Raw genomic sequence first — 19,734 nt, forward strand, 5'->3', positions numbered from 1 at the left:
ATCCATTGTTACATCCTCATTTTCATCTCTAATTTTTTTGGGGTCTCTTAGTTGGGCCAATGGTGTATTCATTTGGTTTATTTTTTCAAAATGATAGCTCATTTCACTGATCTATTGTAATTTTTTTTTGTTTCAATGTTTATTCTCTAATTTTATTTCTTTTCTCCTACTAAATTTGGGTTTGATTTGTTGTCTTCCTAGGTCCTTGAGACTCATTGATACCTAATTTATTTGATGCCTTTACAATTTCTTGATGTAGGCACCAATTGCTAAAAACTTCTCTCAACACTGCTTTTGCTGTTTCCCGTAATTTCTGATATGTTGTATTGTCATCTTCATTGATTTCCAGGAATATTTTGATTTCCTTTTTATTTCTTCTGTGAACCATTGTTCATTCAGGAGCATGTTGTTCAAGCTGCATGTGTTTGCATATTTTCTAGAGATTCTTATTAATTTCCAGCTTCATTCCACTGTTATCAGAAAAGATGCATGGTATGATTTTGAGTTTTTGAATTTGCTATCACTTGCTTTATGGCCTAGCATGTGGTCTATCCTAGAGAAAGTTCCAGGCACTGATAAAAAGAATATGTATTCTTCAACTGTGCGAAGAAACATACTGTAGCTATCATTTAGATCCAGTTGGTACATAGTATAGATTAGCTCTGTTTTTCCTTTGTTGATTTTCTATCTAGTTGATCAGTCCATTGATTAAAGGGGGCTATTAAAGTCCCCCATTATTATTGGAGTCTATGTTTCCCTTTAGATCCATTAACATCTGTTTTAAATAGCCAAGTACTCTGGTATTGGGTGCACAGACATTATAGACACATATTCCCGTTGAACTGATCCCTTAATCATTACATAATGCCCTTGTCTCTTCTGATGATTTTTGTGTTAAAGTCCATTTTGTCTGATATTAGGATGCCTACACCAGCTCTTTTTTGCTTTCCATCAGCATGGACTCTTTTTCCATCCTTTCACTTTCAGTCTGCATGTATCTTTGTTGGTGAAGTATGTTTCAGCCAGTCTGTATCCTTTTTTAAAAAAAGTTATTTTTCAATTTATCAGTGATCTTTATTTTTTAAAAAGATTTATTTGAAAGTCAGAGGCAGAGACAGAGAGGGAGGGAGGGAGGGAGAAATCTTCCATCTACTGGTTCACTCCCAAACGGCCACAATGGCCAGAGCTGAGCTGATCCAAAGCCAGCAGTCAGGAGCTTCCTCCAGGTCTCCCACGTGTGTGCAAGGCCCAAGAGTTGGGCCATCTTCCTACTGCTTTCCCAGGCCATAGCTGGGAGCTCAATCAAAAGTGGAGCAGCTGGGACTCGAACCAGCGCCCATCTGGGATGCCAGCACTGCAGGCAGTGGCTTTACTTGCTACCCCAAAGCGGTGGCTCCAGGTCCCAATATTATATTAAAGACTTTATATGATGGGGCCGGCACTGTGGCATAGCGGGTAAAGCCGTCACCTGCAGTGCTAGCATCCCAGATGGGCGCTGGTTCGAGTCCCAGCTGCTCCACTTCCAATCCAACTTCCTGCTATGGCCTGGGAAAGCAGTAGATGGCCCAGTTCCTTGGACCCCTGCACCTGTGTGGGAGACCTGAAAGAAGCTCCTGGCTCCAGATCAGCTCAGCTCCAGCCACTGCAGCAATTGGGGGGTGAACCAGCAGATGAAAGACCTCTCTCTCTCTCTCCCTCTCTCTGCCTCTCCTTCTCTCTCTGTGTAACTCTTTCAAATAAATAAATCTTTAAAATTAAAAAAGACTATGACAAACCCATAGCAAACATTATACAATGGGGGAAAACTGGAAGTGTTTCCTAAGATCTAGAAAAGGCAAAGCTATCTACTCTCTTATAGTACTGGAAGTTTTTCCCAGAGCAATTAGGTAAGGGAAAGAGGGCCTCCACATAGGAAGGGAGAAGTTGAATTATCTGTTTGCAGATGATATGATTCTACATGCAAAAAAACCTAGACTACCAAGACTATTAGAGTTCACAAATTCACTAAAGAAAAAATAAACATAAAAAAACAGAACCAATAATGAACTTGCTAAGAAATTATACACACAGCCCCATTCACAGTAGCCACACACACACACCACAGAATGAATTTACCAGGACATGAAAAACCTCTACAATGAAACTTATAAAGCACTAATTTTAGAAATTGAAAAAGGCACAAGAAAATTTAAAAAAAAAACCTCCTTTGTTCATGGGTTGGAGAAAGTGTTTAAAATGTCGGTTATGCAAAGCAATTTTACAGATAAAATGCAATCCTCACTCTTGCAGTAGCACTTCTCATAGAAAAAAACCCTATAATTCTCTCAGAAAAACAACAGACTGAAGAGCCAAGGCAAGCTTCAGCGGCAACACTGGAAGCATTACGATGCCTGATTTCAAGACAGATGACAGCTACAGGAACCAGAGAGCACGGTACTGGCGTGAGAACACACACACAAATGGGACAGAACAAACGAAAGCCTCTGCTATTAATGGTGCTGGGACAACTGGATATCCACATGCAGAGAGCTGAAACTTGACACATGCACACAACCCACCTCTCAATCACTATAAAAATCAACTCAAAATGGACCAAAGAACTGAAAGTATTAAGTTACTGGAAGAAAACATGGTGAAAGTATTTCAAGACTACAATATAAGCAATGCTTTTGGAGGTAAAATTCCAAATGCTCGGGCAAAATAAGGCACAGACAGACAAGTGGGATTCCATCAAACGAGGAAGCTCTGCGCAGCAAAGGAAACAATCAGTGTTGTGAGGAGATGACCGACAGAACGACAAAGAATATTTGCAAACTCTTCATCTGACAAAGGAGTAATATCCAGAATACGTAAGGAACAAAAAAACTCAACAAAAAAAGTGCAATTTAAAAATAGGCAAAGGATCTAAAGACAGTTCTCAAAAAAGTAAACACAGATGGCCAACAAATAGAGGAAAAAGTGTGTGGTCATTAGCAGGGAAATGCACATCCTAACAATGAGGTGTCGTATGGCCCCAGCTAGAACAGCTATGAATGCTAGCAGTATGCAGACGAGAGGGAACTGGGACACACTGCTGCAAACTCGCAATCTTCAAGCAGTGCAGGAGGCTCCAGCCATCTGGCTGCTGACATGTAGCTGAAGACAATGACATCGGCGCGTGAGATACTGCACTCCCACGCTGACTGCAGCACTATTCACAACAGCAGACACGAATCAACCTCGCTGCCCAGAGGCGGGTGAATGGTTTAAGAATGCATGGTGTATGCACAGTGGAGTATTATTCAGCCACAAAAAAGGGATGTTGTGTCATCTGCAGAAAAACGCACAGAACCAGGGCCTACTAAGTGAAGTACCCCATGTCCTCCCCGACACGTAGAAGCTAAGAGGAGGAGTTGACCCGGATGTAAGGTCATGGTTCCGAGGCTGTGACCTGGGAAGGTCGGTGACAGGTAGCAGAACAGTGACGGAGGATGCAGTTCTGGTGTTGCTCAGGAGCACGACTGCAGGGACCAGGAACTACAAGGAAGGAGGCCCAGAGGGAGCAATGAGGGTATGTCACAAGGGTGACAAACAGGGACAGTTTCAGGTCCTACTCCATGAACCTGTTGTGTCTGCAGACTAGGAGCATGACCTGGGAAAGGCATCTTCTAATGACTTTCCAATCCCAGACGCTGGGCACAGGGTCTCCCACAGGGAATGTCATTGCCTTGGTGTCGGGGGCTAGGCACGGACCTGCTCCGTGCACAAGCACTCAGTAAGCTATTAAGTACAACATGGTATCTATCCCACACACCACGGCTTCTACAGGCTGAAGTCATCAACTGACATCAAAGTTCCTTGTGAAATAGCAGGTATTTGACAGTAAGTCGTTTTCTCATTTAATGACATTCATGTTTTTCAGCTATCGAATTATTATAAATGATATGTAGGACAACAGATACAAAGCACTACATTTTAAAGGTATTCATTAAACCTCAGAGGTGGTTTTACTTCAACTGAGTATTGGCAACGTCGTGAAAAAAGTCACATTACCCTGATTAGCAAGATCGGTAACAACTGTAACGAGCAACTTCACTTATTCACAAGAGACTTTTATTGGTTTTCAAAAAGCAATGTTATTTTAAGGTACAGTTTATAAACAGTAGTCATATCCTGCCAACATGAAAACGTGTTCCTCTCAGGAGTTCATGGACTACAGCACACATGTGGCAGACACAGGAGTCCTGGCGAGCAGGGAGCCAGTGACCAGGGAGAGTAGCAGAATGTGCCCAGCCTCCCTCCCTGGTTGGCTGAGGCCTCCACCCACCCACCCACCCACCCACCGCAGGGCTGTGCGCTCTCCTCCCATCCCTCCAGCAGCTGGTTTCTCAGCGTCTGCAGTTCCGCTTTCCTGAAGGTGCAATCCCACTCACATTCCGCCTGCACACTTCTCAGTCACCTACCAAACATGCAGAGCCCGATATGCACTAGAGCTTTCCTAAGGTTAAGTACACGCTAACAAAGTCATTCATTACACCTACATTTTCTTGATTTTAACGATTTGTTCGAAAGATTTCTGCCTTCATTAAAAATTTATACTCAGGTAAATAAAAATATGATGGTCATAATGTTTGCTTTTGTTTATCAATGAGGATTTAGGCATTCCCAACTTCTTGCTAAGACAAATTAAAGCATTAAGTCCTCTTTAAGTCGAAAATAAGACTGTTTCCTGGTAGATGTCTGAACAGAACAGGTGGTGTCACTTTTTTAAGGGTAATCAGCTATGATCAGCTATGAAAACAAAAGGATCAATCATGAAAAGCCAGCTGTAGCATAGCGGTTGCTGAGCTAGAAACACACTTGGGCGGGAGCTGTCCAGTGTTATTTAGCCTTAAGAAAATGCCAGCAGAAGGAATGGGAGATACAGGCACAACCTCAGTCTCCAGCCGTTACACTGAACTGTGCATATCCTCCAATTCCGTTCTATCCCAGGTACTTGTATCACTGCAAAGATGTCGCACTACGCAGAAACGCGGCAGGCAGCCTGGGCTTCTGCATCGTGGGAGGGTATGAAGAACACAGCGGAAACAAGCCTTTCTTTATCAAATCCGTGGTGGAAGGCACACCAGCGTACAACGATGGAAGGATCAGGTAATAAAGACGACTGCTGCACAGAGAGCTTACATTCAGGTCCTTTGCTTCAGACACACAATACTGGCCCCATCTGAAATAAGGGCTCTTCCTTTTGAGGGGAAGGGTGGGCAAGAAAATAAAACACTTGCACAGCATTTAACATAAAACACCCCGATGATCGATCGCACGTGCTCTCGGCCCTACACTGCAGGTCGCTCTACCTTGAGCACCCCTTTTAACACAAGCGGAATGACTAGCATGCTTACAGAATCTAAGGGGGGGGGGGACCCTTAAGTAATCAAAACCAAACAAATCTAGCAGAAATGAGGCCACCAAAATCAATCTGCATAAACTTCAGCTAAGAAACCAAACATCCCTCCTGCTGCCTTGTTCAGGTGCGGCGACATTCTCCTCGCAGTCAACGGCAGGAGCACAGCAGGAATGACGCACGCCTGCTTGGCTCGAATGCTGAAGGAACTCAAAGGAAGAATCACCCTCACTCTGGTGTCCTGGCCTGGCACGTTCTTGTAGCATCAATAACGGGTCAGAGAACATCACACACGGGCTAAGCTGGAACAATGTATTTATCTTGTCTTTTTATAGTGAACGAAAACTTTGTGAAAATGTCAGAGAAGGCCTAATCTAATAAAGCCAATTGCACCTCAGAAAATATGACTCTCAAAAAATAAAAACTACTACAGAATTGTCTGATCTAGGACGCAGCACTGCACTGTACTCCTTCATTTGTATTTTGTGCTCAATAAAACGCTCTCGAGCACCTGAAATGGTTTGTTAGGGCCCACCGAATTCAAATCATCAACTCAAATGCTGGTTCAGGCTGAGATCAGCAAAGGGTACGTTACGGGCATTTTTAATTTAAAGCAAGAGGATTTTTAAAAATGCATTCATTGCTAAAAACATTCAGCAAATGAGAAATAAATATTTTTCCACAAACCATAGCCGCCTTTTGTATGTGATGCTAATTCTAAGTTTCCTTCTGTCAGCACCATTTCAAAGAACCGGCAATCTGCTCTTTCAAATACCAGGTCATCTGTTTATGTGACTGGAGAATCATCTCTGAGGGTTATCCCTGAAAGTGCTCACGGAATTATAAACTTGGGCTTTCATGGCTCAATAAGAATTGGCGTTCAGCTGTCCTCACAACGTAACTAGTAACTGTCAGGAACTGCACGTGCAGCTCCACCCATGAGCCTGGGAAAATGCACCAAGGAGGGCCACGCCAGCCGGCGTGAGGGGATCCAAGCTGGTCACAATGATCCGTGTTGGAACATGAGCCTGCTGGGAACCACACCAGAGCAAGTGGCTTCAGAGGCCACCCAAATGCCTTCCACCTGCGTAATTTACATATAAAACCGCCCATCCAGCTTCCCCATGAGCCCCAATCTAGCACAGTGAGATCCTGCCATCAAAAAGCCGGGGTGGGTGGCATTTAGCCTATTAGTGAAGACATCAGTTGGGACACACATGTCCCACAGTGGAGTACCTGGGTTCACTACCTGCCTCCTGCTCCTGGTTCCAACTTCCTGCTAATACTGGGAGGCAGCAGATGATGGCTCAACGGCTCAAGTAGTTGGGTTCCTGCTACCCCCATGGGAGACCTGAATCGAATTCCTGGTTCCCAGCTTCAGCTTGGTCCAGTCCATGCTGTTGCAGGGATTAAATCAGCAGATGGGAGCTTGCTGTATCTGTCTCCCCCATCCCTAAAACAAACAAACAAACAAACAAAAACCAGACACAAAACAAAGCCGTGTAAAAGCAAACACGTGCATGAGTCGTTGACCGTGCGCAGCAGGAACAGGAATGCCACAGCAGTGAAGACAGACTCAAGAGGGGCCTCCTGATGCCTTCTGCAGTGCAGCCTCTGATGAGACTGCTGATTGCCAGGACGACCGTGGCCGAGGTGCGGCCTGACCTGTCTCGGACACTGTGCGTACCACAGGCACGGTGCTCCTGAACCCCTAACGTGATTCACTCGCAGTACTTCCCTAGATGTAAAGCACGGCTGCTGTTCGATTTTTAAATACTACATGACAAGCATCTTTAACTTAACATGAAAAATCGACTTTTATTTTGGAAAAAAAGTTAACTTTTCATACTAACAGAACAAGATTAAAGGTGAATTTCTTAAACATTATCCAGAAAAATAACAAGATTTACAGTATCTAGTTCCGGCACTGCTGCACACACGAGGGCCCGCCCACGCCTACTCTGCGGGTGCCGCCTCGGTGCTCTCCTGCTCGGGGGCGGGCTCACTGCCGGCCTCCTTCCCTTCTTTGCTTCTTTTAGATTTTTTGTGTTTGTGCCTCCTGTGACTGTCTCCTTCTTCACTCTCATGGCGACGTCTACTGTTACTGAAAAACAAACAAACAAAAAAAACAATGTACTGTTTAAAAACCCTTAAGTATACACTTTGTGATAAAAATCAGCCACTCTGATTCTCAACACAACACCTGGACTTCAAATAATCTAACCCATTCTTTTCTTGTCTCATGAAGACACGGAGGAACCACATCAGTTTGAATGTGACTCTGATGCAGAATCACATTCCAGGGCCACCTTACCAATACCACCTCAGAGTCCCAGCGCCGCGTTCTCTGTTGTACATGGCTAACTACAAACAGGGAACCGAAGCACTCCGTCAGCACAGAAGGCATTTTATATAAATAGGCCTTAGAATTTAGTGCTGGTTTTTTGTTGCTCATGTTGTTTTTGGAGACTGCAAGCCCCAAATTTTCTTTAACTGAACCAAACACTGCTATTTACTATTTACTACTAAAGACGGATTCATACGCCAAAATTTCCTCTCAATGAGATTATGTTGTAAGCAAATATCTCTCATACATGATTTTTTTCCTCCACATTACTTCTGGTTTTGGGACATTAAATGTAGTTTTGCTAGAGTTAAAATCTTTGTTGAAGCTTGCAAGGAACCACAGATTATTCTGAATCTTCCAAACAGAAACACATCCGTTCTATGGGCCATCTGTAAACATTTGCTCTCATGGCTAAAATCCAATCAGCTTCTCTCTCAGCCTCACGACTCGACTCAGGAGCAAACCTTCGAGAGGACTTGTGTCTGCTCTCCTCCTTCTCCCTGTGCCGTCTCTCTCTGTGCCGCTCCTCTTTCTCCCGACTCGCTCTGTGCCGCTCATACCCTCTCTCGGCATATTCTCTGTATCTGTATCGCTCTTCGTCACTGAAATTGGAATAGAAACAAGTTTCTTGACAACTGAACTGTAATTCTGAATAACTTCAAGCTTTCATAAAGATCCTGAAGTTCAAACCAGAAGCCTCCATATATCAGAACCTTGGAGAATAGATGGGAAATATTTCTTGAGTTAACAGTACACAAGGCTTGTTCCAAAATTAGTACTGGATAGAATATAAGAAAACAAAATATACAGTAAGAGCACATGATGTTAAATGACCAATTGTGTTCTGCGTTAGCACACTTGTCAGGGACAGAGCTTTTATATAACAATGCTTTTAAAAATGCTCTCGAGGGGAGGGCACTGTGACGCAGCAAGCTGAGCCGTGACCTGCAATACCAGCATCCGCTCTACGTGCCAGTTTGTGTCCCGGCAGCTCCACGTCAGATCCGGCTCTCTGCTAATAACCTGGCAAAGCAGTTTAAGATGGCCCAAGTGCTAGGTCTCCCACGTGGGAGACCCAGCTCCAGGCTGCTGGCTTCAGCTTGGCCCAGGGCTTGCTGCTACAGCGACCTGGCAGTGAGCGCACCAGCGAATGAGATCTGTCTCTGCGTCTCCCTCTCACTCTTTCAAATAATTAAATAAATTTTAAAAAGAAAATTATTTTGAGAAACTCTCTGTGGGAGAGAAAAGGAAGCTGGAGTCAGGTGCTCTGATATGAGAATGTGGGCATCTTAAGCTCTAAGCTAAACGCCCACCCCTGCTTTGCTTTTTTATTTGTTTTTTAAAGACTTATTCATTTGAAAGGCAGACTTAGAAAAAAAAAGAAACAGAAGAGAGATCTTCCATCCGCTGGTTCATTCCCCAAAAAGCCAGGAGGTTCAACCAGGTCTCCCATGTGGGTGCAGGGGCCCAAGCACTTGGGCCATCTTCCACTGCCTTCTCAGGTGCATAGCAGGGAGCTGGATCAGAAGTGGAGCAGCCAGGATTTGAACTGCTGCCCATATGGGATGTTGGAGATGCAGACAGCAGCTTAACTGGCTGTGCCACAATGCTACACCCCAAACCCTCTAAAATTTACTTATTTACTTGCAAGGCAGAGCTAGAGAGAGGGGGGGAAAGACAGATTTTTATGGGGGGGGCAGAAATGGGTTCTGTAACTTATTTAAAATATAATCAGCAGCTTCGTCTTCATTTGCTTCTCTACCATTAAAAGCACGTTTGTATATCTCAGATTTCTAACCAAAATTCGTATATTAGTCATGAATCTTGGGCACACAGTTATGATTCCAAGGACATATGGCTCAGAGTACCTACGAGTTAGAAAGCAGCTAAAAGTTCTTAAACCTTGTTTATTAACTACAGAAAGACAACACATACATATAGAATATGAAAGAGAGACATGGATAGGACTTCCAAAACAGCCATACAAAATACGCAGACTGTACATACTCCAGAATCCTAATCACTAAAACATCCTGTACTTGTGCGCGGGGGAGCAGGGGCCACGGCCCCAAGGCATGCATGTCAGCTGCAGCTCTGCTTCCTCATTTTGGGCGGAATCACGCGCACTGCTGAAGCTGGGCTGACAGCTAGGGTCAGAGGTGGTCTTCCCTGGCCTCCTAGACCTGTCTTCCTCCCGGGTCCTCTCAGTGAGATCCCTGGAGCTTCCTTTTAAGCAAGCACTTAGCAAATCAATCAGCATACTCCACAACCTTGTGTCTGTCAATTTTCTCACACAGAAGTCTCTTCTGGAAGACTGTCTGCTAAGGAGCTTCAGTCTCTGAAACTCGCCTCACATAGACTGTATCAGTGATCTGCATGAGGTATCAAGACGTTCAATCCGAGTGGGAGCAACAGACAGGCAGGAGAGAGCACAAGCACAAAGGGACAGGCCCGCCCAGGTCCTGGCAAGGTGCCCGACGCCACAGCGCACGGCCACCCAGCCACGGCCGACTGCTTGCTGTATGAGTGCACACGTACGGATACCTACACCCCAGCATCTCTCTGCTCCCTGCAGCTGTGTGCCACACAACGGAGGGTGGAGGCACAGGTTACGGGCAGCGTGAACCCAGGTTCCATCGGATTGTACCACTTATGAAACGAGTGACGCTGCCTGTTACTGAGCCTCACTAAACCTCAGCTTTCTCCTCTATGAACCCAGCAATAAGCATCTGCAATTTTTATAGAACTGGTAATACCATGTACACCTGTCTGGTATAATAGTAGGTGCTCAATAAGCACAAGTCTCCAGTGAATTTAATGCTTCAATTTTTCAGAAGCAGAATATTTGTTAGTAAAGATTACTGACCCTGCAGTCACTACAAAGTCTCTAAAGCACAGAGGCACCAAGGCTGACTCTTTTCCAACCCGAGGCTCTCTTTCAAATGCCTGCCACTACCTGCGATTAGAGAGAAACAGTCCAGGTCAGTACCTCGCAGTTTGTCCTCTGTAACCCTTTTCCAACCCCGTAAACTAAAACAAATTCTTTTGGCTTTGGGCTTTTAGATTCCTAAAGCAGCCATCAGATGGGAGTATATGAAAGATGGTAGATTTGGTCTCACAAAATATCAAGACCCGCCTTCTACCCCTTTCCAGCTCAATGACTGCAAACAAATGTTTCTCTCGACCTGGAAACCATTAGAGCTCATTTTAAACATCCTAGAATGACCAATCTTCCTTCTGGCTCCCAATTAAACTGTTTAAAAAACAGATGTGGAAACTGGTCTGTAATTTTCAGAACAATGACCCTGTAATTTGTAATGCAGCAAACACTACATGACATTTTGCTTTTTCAGACACTGTTTGGTCACTCTTCAGAAACAGCCTTCACTTAAACTTCACTTGGATCCTCGAGTCCAAATGTTTCCTCCGCTAATTCAGCACACTAAGCATCTCTCACCTCTGGCCTCTCTGGCCTTCAGCTTTGAATCAAATCTAGGTAAACACCGACTCCTCACGCCCTGAAGCTCAGGAACCGGAAAAATCAAACCTGGGATAACCACTGACAATTTTTTGAAGTTTGAATAAAAACTCAGCAGCATCTGTGCATGTGTGGGTCAGAAAGAGAAGAATCAAGAAAATTTAGCTCCCCATCTTCTATAAACATCATGTATTTATGCAAAAAAACCTTTCCTACCGGGTTTTAATAAGCGCCTTACTGATAAACATCAACATTCTCTAGACAGCAGTGCTATCTCAAACATTCATTTCAGCTACATTATCAGAACTATGCATTTAAGTGGCTGAAGTCAACAGCAGAGGTACCCCCAACAAACACACCACTCACACATACGCAGCGTATAGCTAAATACTTAGTCGACCAATAAAATCTTACTAGTGCCTACAATATATAAATCAAATTACTAGAAGCCAAAGGAAGGAAAAAAGATTAAAAATTCTTTTCAGTTCCTTCTTGCATGTGCTTTTCATCAAAGTCCTCAACTACAGGCAGCCCCTACCAGCTGGGCAACATAGTAGCAGGGTTACATCTGCAAACACTGTGTCGTTTTGTCTCCCCAGTACATAGCACTAGTCCTAGCCTATGACAGGAACGAAAAAATGTCAGCTACATGAATGAATGCTTTAAAAAGAAAAAGAAAGATGTGCCCAGAGAGGAATAAGGGTAAGGATAAAAAGTCACAGAATTTCTAACTACCTAATTTTAAGACTCAGAACGATCCTGAATAATGCCTCAATCAGATTCAAGATAATATGGGTCTATTATCACAACCTCTTTTTTTTTTTTTTTTTTTTTGACAGGCAGAGCTAGAGAGCTAGACAGTGAGAGAAAAGTCTTCCTTTTTCCGTTGGTTCACCTCCTAAGTGGCCGCTATGGCTGGTGCGTTGTGGCTGGCGTGCTGCGCCAATCCGAAGCCAGGAGCCAGGTGCTTCTCCTGGTCTCCCATGCAGGTGCAGGGCCCAAGGACCTGAGTCATCCTCCACTGCCTTCCTGGGCCACAGCAGAGAGCTGGCCTGGGAGAGGAGCAACCAGGACAGAATCCAGCACTCCAACTGGGACTAGAACCCGGTGTGCCAGAGCCACAGGTGGAGGATTAGCCTAGTGAGCCGCGGCGCCGGCCAACCACCTAATTTCTCTAAACTTCTAGCTCCTAACTCAACAAATCGAGATGTAGAATAGATCATTCCTAAGACCGCTGGGTTGAGAAGTCTACAATCATATGACCACATTCAACTAGAAATGCTGCCTCCATCAACATGTGCTCCTGTACCTGTGGGTTACTTGTATTTGTCTCTGACTCACTTCATGCTGAACTGCGGCGGTCCCTGCACCAGCATGGTGAGGACCAGGATGGCCGCACTGATGCTCTGAGAAGGCACGGCTGAATTTTGGCCCTTTCAAAATCGGTCTAGATAACATCATTGCCTTTCAGTCACTTTCAAGATTCTCTATTGTGATCACTGACCTGTTGACACGTTGATTATGTGCCAAGCACAATGGTACACAGTGGTCAGGACACAGAAATGAACACCGTGGTCTGTGCACTTAGAAGGAACTCAGGGAAGACGTGCAGGGAGCATCCAGAGGGCAGCTCACAGAACACAGAGGTGAACAAGGCGGGAGAGAGGCTGGGAGGACGAATGGGAACAGAACGCACGGAGCGTGTGTGATCCCAGCAGAGCGAGGCTGCCTGGGGACAGGACTGGGGTTAGAACGCACGCCACGTGCGCTGAGGCAAAACTGTGAAGAAAGCTGTGTCTCAGGGATTCTGACGTGCACCTGACATCTGTTCTTCAGATGGGAGGACACACCAGGCCCGGTCAGTACATGCACTCCTCCCAGCAGCACGGAGGTCTCGGAGCAGTTTCCAGATCCTTGACTTCCAGAGTTGCTCATTGCTAAGCCTGCACTGCTTCAAGACCCCTCTCTTTCTCTAACTCTGCCTTTCAAATAAATAGGTAAATCTTTTTAAAAAATTAAACATGAAAATTAAAAAAGGGAAAAGTCTTACGAAAGATGTATTAAAATTAATAGTATTTTGGTTTTCCCAAACCTATCCAAACATATCAAGTTAAACAAGTTGCCTAAATGAAAGAGTGACAGTAACAAGTATAAATAGTAGTCTTGAAAAATCTTGGTAACCCCCTTCAGTGTTCTAGGAAACTGAGAAAACTGAAAAGACTTTGATTACCAAATGTACTGGGTTGAATTTTGTTTCCCAAAAAGCTAAGTTCTAACCCTGGCACCTATGAATATGACCCTATTTGGAAATAGAGTCCTTGCAAAGTTAACAAGATGAAGTTGTAACGTATTAGACTATCCAATGACTATTATTCTTATATGAGGGAATTTAGATACAGAGAAAAGAATTAAGACAGAGATAGAGCCTACAACCACAGAAGCTGAGGAAAACCTTGGAGTGCCAGTGACCATCAGAAACTATGAGAGAAGACTGGAGCGGGTTCTCTCTCCAAGTCTTTTATCTTTTAAATTTTTTTTTCTACTGGGGGGAAAGAGAGGAGGAGGAGAAGGAAGGAGGCAGGGAGGGAGGTGGGTGGGTGAGAGTAGGAGTGTGGGAGGGAGGGAGGCAGGGAAGGAGAGAGATGAATCTTCCATCTGCAGGTTCACTCCCAAAGTGGCCACAATAGCTGGGGGTAGGCCTGGCGGTAGCCAGGAGGCCCTTCTAGGTCTCCTTTGTGGGTACAGGCGCCCAAGCACGTAGGCCATCTTCCACTGCCTTTTCAGGGGCATTCTCAGGGATTGGAAATGGTGCAGCCGGGTCTCAAACCGGTGCCCACATGGGATGCTGGCACTGCAGACGGTGGGGCGGCTTCACCAGCTGAGCCACAGTTTTGGTCCCCATGAAAGCATTTATAAAAGAATCAACCCCGATGACACTGATGATGAACTTCTATACTCCAGAACTGTGGGAATCCACATCTCTTGTCCTAAGCCCTGGTTTACCAGATTCTATTATAGCAGCCCGAGGAAACTAATATTCCAACAAATCAGGTAAATTTCAACTCTTTCAAAGCAACTGAGCTGTGATAAGATGGACCATTAAAGATAACTTTGATAAATTAAATATGTAATTTTGACAAATCAGGAACTCTAGACATATTCTAATAACTGAACGACAAAGCCATAACAAACTTCTGTCCATTTTTATCCATAGATTGATATGAACATATACAATCAGTGCTTACTTCTATATGTAAAGAAAGAAAGATCATGTAATGGCAAACTCTTGTTTTTTTTCTTACACTAAAAATATTCATTCGCTGTGGCAACATCTGTAGCACCATCACCCCACATGGGTGCCTGGGTTCAAAATCTGGCTGCGCCACTTCCAGCCCATCTCCCTACTAATGCACCTGGGAAGGCAGTGTAGGATGGCCCAGCTCTGGCCGTTTCAGCCATTTGGGGAGTGAACCAGTGGATGGAAGACCTCTCTCTCCCTCTCAAATAAATAAATAAATCTTTTTTCTTTTTTTTTAACAGGCAGAGTTAGACAGTGAGAGACAGAGAGATAGAGAGAAAGGTCTTCCTTTCCGTTGGTTCACCCCCCAAAATGATCACTATGGCAGGCGCACTGTGCCTATCTGAAGCCAGGAGCCAGGTGCTTCCTCCTGGTCTCCCATGGGGTGCAGGGCCCAAGCACTTGGGCCATCCTCCACTGCCCTCCCAGACCACAGCAGAGAGCTGGCCTGGAAGAGGAGCAACTGAGACTAGAACCTGGCGCCCATATGGGATGCTGGCACTGCAGGCAGAGGATTAACCAAGTGAGCCACGGCGCTGGCCACAAAAATAAATCTTTTAAAAATAAATAAATAAAAGCTAGAAAAAAAAAAAAAAGCCTTTTCCTAAGTACTCTTCTTCAAGCATCCCTCTTCCAAGCAAACTGGAAGTCACTTTTGTACATCAAATATAAGCCCAAAAGTGTGTGTGAGCTACACGTGCAGAAATTCCCGCACAGCCAACAGACCTGTTGAAGACACTCGGCGTGGGACTGTGGTCACGCTCCCGCTCTCTCTCGCGGGTGCGCTCTCTTTCTCGGTCCCGGTCCCGGTCGCGCTCTCTGTCTCTGTCTCTTTCTCTGTCTCGGTCTTTCTCTCTTCTCGCGTAATAGTCCCACTGCTTGCTGGTGTCCACAAGACTAGGCCATGAAGGAGCAGAACCAGGAAGATGGGGAAAAGCAACTAAAGAAGCACAACACAACAAATAAAAACCAAGGTTAGGGCACTTAAAAAACAAAAACAGAAAGCTACCAAAATTGTGTCATTAAGTTCAAACAGAAACTTAATTTATAATGGGAAAGAGAACTGTCATATGGCAAACACCCACAGCACTGGAGGAAGATCCAGCAACCCTCTTGAAGCCCTAACATACAAAGCCCCTCACTTTGCAAGGTGAGCAGGAACCAGATTGAGACTGACCACAAACTTCCCGGAACCTAAAGTGCAGAGAATACATCGTGAATTCTTCACTGCTGACAGAAAATCATTATCAACATAGAAAGGCACACCCAACAAAGTTGTACTTTAATGAAAACAGACATTTATAAACAAAAAGTAAGCAAAACTTACAACCAACAGACTTCCTCAAAAGAACTTCTATTAGATACACATTGAGAGAAGAAAAATTACTCCAAAAACAAAGATCTAAAATGTACAGGCATGGAATACATAAACCGTAATCATACAGGCAAATCTAATAGAAAAGCCTTAGGAGTAAAATTAAAGTAACAAACATAATAGCCAGAAAACAAAGACATGTTCTGAGGTCTCTGTAGTGATGGAGAAGCGGGTTCAGATTTATTTAATAATTTATCATTAAGTATGCATAGTAAATTTCAAGTGTAACCACTGTACAGAAATGTCTAATTTCACAACAATAAAGAAAAAATCACAATTTAAGAAAAATCAATTGAAAAACTCAAGTCAATTTAAAAAGATTTGGAAAGGATGGGGATCGGACACATATTCAAATACCTCAAAAATCTCAATAACAAAAAGGGTCTGAATTCACCAGCTAAGACACAGACAATATTGATTTGTACTTTAAAAAGATTAACTAGGGGCTGGTGCTGTGGCACAGTGGGCTAAGCCTCTGCCTGTGGTGCTGGCATCTCATATGGGCACAGGGTTCATATCCCGAGTGCTCCTCTTCAGACCCAGCTCTCTGCTGGCCTTGAAAGGCAGCAGAAGACGGCCCAAGTGCTTGGGCCCCTGTGCCCATGTAGGAGACCTGCAAGAAGCTTCTGGCTCCTGGCTTTGGATCACTCAGGTTCAGCCATTGTGGCCATCTGGAGAGTGAACCACCAGATCGAAGATCTTTCTCCCTGTCTTTCCCTGTGTCTGTTAATTCTACCTCTCAAATAAATAAAATTTTAAAATCATTAAAAAGACTAACTGTATCCTGAATACCAGATATAAAAACACACAGAAAGACTGAAAGGAAAATAAGGAAGGAAAAAAGAAAAAACACCAACAAGAAAAATCCTAACACCCCTCAGGCACCAAGTGAGTGTGGCCATTATTGAAAGAGACTCACAAAAAGAGAAAATATGGACAGAAGATGCACTTTACCCAAAAGAGAACAAATTTAAAATTCCAGGCATCAGCGATCACCTTAATTTTTAGACAGCAAGAACTGATGGAAATATAAGTAGAAAAAAACCTCATGGTCATGGGAGATTAACATACTCTTCTCAATTACTCAAATTAAGCAGACAAAAAGCTGATAGATGGAGTAAGGTATGAGTAACACATTGGTGACAAGGCTGATTAAATGGACATAACATTCAACACTCTCCATAAAATAGAAAGCTGCTTCTTCCAGCACACATGAAGAATTTGTTAACAAAACACAGACATTTTCAAAGGACGAGTGTAAGAGACACCATGTTCTACGACCATCATGCAATTTAAGTTAGAAGTCAAATTTAAAACATTTCAAAATTAAAAACACTCATTTCAAATTAACACATTTCAGGTAAGTCAGGAGTAAAAATAAATCATAATTTAAATAACTAAAAGAATACAAATATATGATGTATCAGAAGTTCTGGGACATAAAAAGAGCTCTTACAGAGGAAAACTCAGTCTTAATCACTACGTTGCGCTAAGCTTCTAATTTAAGAACTTAAGAATGAAAAAAGCGAAAATTGGTTGCTGGAGACTAAAAAAAATAACAATCTTTTGACAAAATTAAGAAAAAAGAGAGCACATAAATGATACTAGAACCAAAAAGGGCCACAATTAGACACTGCAGAAGCTAAATGAGAGAACATTATACACTTTATATCAATGCACTTAAAAGCTTACCCGAAATGGATTACTTCCAAAAATAAAAATTTACCAGAAAGTATTCAAGAGAAAAGGAAGCATTAATAGATTAACAGAGACATTAATAAGTAATTTAAAATCTCATAAGGCCAAAATGGAGGAATCTGGAAAACATCATGCTGAGTGAAATAGGCCAGTCCCAAAGGGACAAATATCATATGTTCTCCCTGATCAGTGACAACTAACCGAGCACCAAAAAGGAAACCTGTTGAAGTGAAATGGACACTGTGAGAAACAGTGACTTGATCAGCCCTTGTCCTGACTGTTGATGAACAACTTAATACTTTATCCCTTTTAATATTTTTTTTGTTCTACTGAATACTATTGGTTGAACTCTGTAATTAACACAATTATTCTTAGGTGTTTAAATTTAATTGAAAAGTGATCCCTGTTAAATATAAGAGTGGGAATAAGAGAGGGAGGAGATGTACAATTTGGGACATGCTCAGTCAGACTTGCCCCAAACGGTAGAGCTAGAAACGTGCCAGGGGATTCCAATTTAATCCCATCAAGGTGGCATGTACCAATGCCATCTCACTAGTCCAAGTGATCAGTTTCAGTTCACAACTGATTATAATGATAGGATTAAGAGTCAAAGGGATCACATAAACAAGACTAGTGTCTGCTAATACTAACTGATAGAATAAAAAGGAGAGAACAATCCAACCTGGGAAGCTGGATACACAGCAGACTCATAGAATGGCAGATGTCCTAAACAGCACTCTGGCCTCAGAATCAGCCGTTAAGGCATTCAGATCTGGCTGAAGAGCCCATGAGAGTATTTTAGGCATGGAAAGCCAAGACACTTGGGCAAAAAAAAAAAAAAAAATCCTAAATGAAAGATCTCTGTGAGTGAGATCCCAGTGGAAAGAATGGGCCATCAAAGAAGGAGGAAGGGAGGAAAGAACTTCCACCTTGACTATGACCTTGTCTAAATAAGATCAGAGTTGGCGAACTCAAAAGGCTTCCACAGCCTTGGCAACTCATGACAAGAGCCTAGGGTGATTACTGATGTCATAAACAAGAGTGTCGAATTGTTAAGTCAACAACAGGAGTCACTGTGCACTTACTCCCCATGTAGGATCTCTGTCCTTAATGTGTTGTACAATGTGAGATTAAATCAGCAAGGGTGAAAAATGGGCCTGGGGTGGATGCCACCAGCCAAGAATCAGAAAGATATGGATAATGAAGACTTAGACAGCCTGCTGACAGACCCTAACTCCTTCAGGAAAAATCAAGGTACAAACATCCCTATTATGTCACCATTTATTCATTTTTAAAAGAACATTTGGTAAGTAATGACAATTACTCCATTAAGCAACCTGGCAGATACATAAACCCAAGTTATTACTAAACTTAGTATTTTTAGATTTCTCTGTAAGATGTTACTTTAAACCATGGAAACAGATTTCTATCACCATAAAAATATGTGAGCACTTTACTAATTCAAACTGAATCTCAGTAACTACTACCACTTACCATTGCCATATGGGAATGCCCGTGCAGAACGACTATCATAACCAGAGGAATGCCCACTGTTGAAGAGACAAAGTGTATTTTCACATATATTGCAAGAAATTCTAAATTTTAATAGTTTGGTGCAAATGGGAAAGTATCAGGGCAAAATTAAAACTTTTATTCAGCCACCATTTCATTAACCAATTCTGCAATTTTATTTTTGCACACTCAAACATACGTTTTTAACCTGAAAAACACTAACCCTAATATCTAAGTTATAAAGAAAATGTAAATTTGCAATATTACTTAACAGAACCACAATCAATTCAGTCTGACTCACAAGGGAACTCACAAATTCAGTCTAACAGATTATTTGAGAGTAAAATGTAGTACTAAAAACTTTCCTCTTAGTGAAGTCAGTCAATCTGCCTGGCTATCAGGGTTAACAACACTTTCTAGCATTTCGCGCAGAGCCAAGCGTGTGTGTGACAGACGTCACAAACTAAGTCACCGAGTTTACCGTTCCTCTAAGATCAGAGGCACGGTGGATCCTGCTGGTGTTCTCACTGTTTGCCAAACAGGGTGACAGGTCTCACTGGTAGATGACATCCGTCTGCCAAGAAGCGGGCTGGTGCTTTCCCTTCACCAGCTGTCTGGATCTTCACAACTCTATCAACCCTCTCTG

General features: G+C 43.2%; 2 protein-coding genes across 18 annotated transcripts in view; one reads left to right on the forward strand and one right to left on the reverse strand.

The window, feature by feature from the left end:
- Positions 1–6,069, forward strand: part of LNX1 (ligand of numb-protein X 1) — a 102,443-nt gene extending 96,374 nt beyond the window's left edge. For both annotated transcript variants that reach the window (XM_070048114.2, XM_070048115.2), the window contains 2 exons: positions 4,972–5,130; positions 5,508–6,069. In XM_070048114.2, coding sequence (XP_069904215.2) covers positions 4,972–5,130; positions 5,508–5,643 — 295 coding nt within the window. In that variant the 3' untranslated portion in view covers positions 5,644–6,069. The remainder of the gene's footprint in view (positions 1–4,971; positions 5,131–5,507) is intronic.
- A 1,103-nt stretch (positions 6,070–7,172) lies between these two features.
- The window catches only part of FIP1L1 (factor interacting with PAPOLA and CPSF1), a 70,772-nt gene continuing 58,210 nt past the window's right edge, over positions 7,173–19,734 (reverse strand). For 15 of the 16 annotated variants that reach the window (XR_016212202.1, XR_016212201.1, XM_017337807.4 and 12 more), the window contains 4 exons: positions 19,071–19,126; positions 15,230–15,443; positions 8,192–8,329; positions 7,173–7,484 (listed from right to left, as the gene is read on the reverse strand). Coding sequence is in view for 14 of the 16 variants with exons in the window: in XM_017337807.4 (XP_017193296.1) it covers positions 7,337–7,484; positions 8,192–8,329; positions 15,230–15,443; positions 19,071–19,126 (556 nt within the window). In the remaining 2 variants the exon portion in view is untranslated. The remainder of the gene's footprint in view (positions 7,485–8,191; positions 8,330–15,229; positions 15,444–19,070; positions 19,127–19,734) is intronic. The other variant, XM_051835053.3, reaches the window with a different exon arrangement.

The sequence above is a fragment of the Oryctolagus cuniculus genome, chromosome 8, assembly GCF_051225735.1.
Source record: "Oryctolagus cuniculus isolate XC-2025 breed Fujian yellow rabbit chromosome 8, ASM5122573v1, whole genome shotgun sequence".
Classification (NCBI taxonomy): domain Eukaryota; kingdom Metazoa; phylum Chordata; class Mammalia; order Lagomorpha; family Leporidae; genus Oryctolagus; species Oryctolagus cuniculus.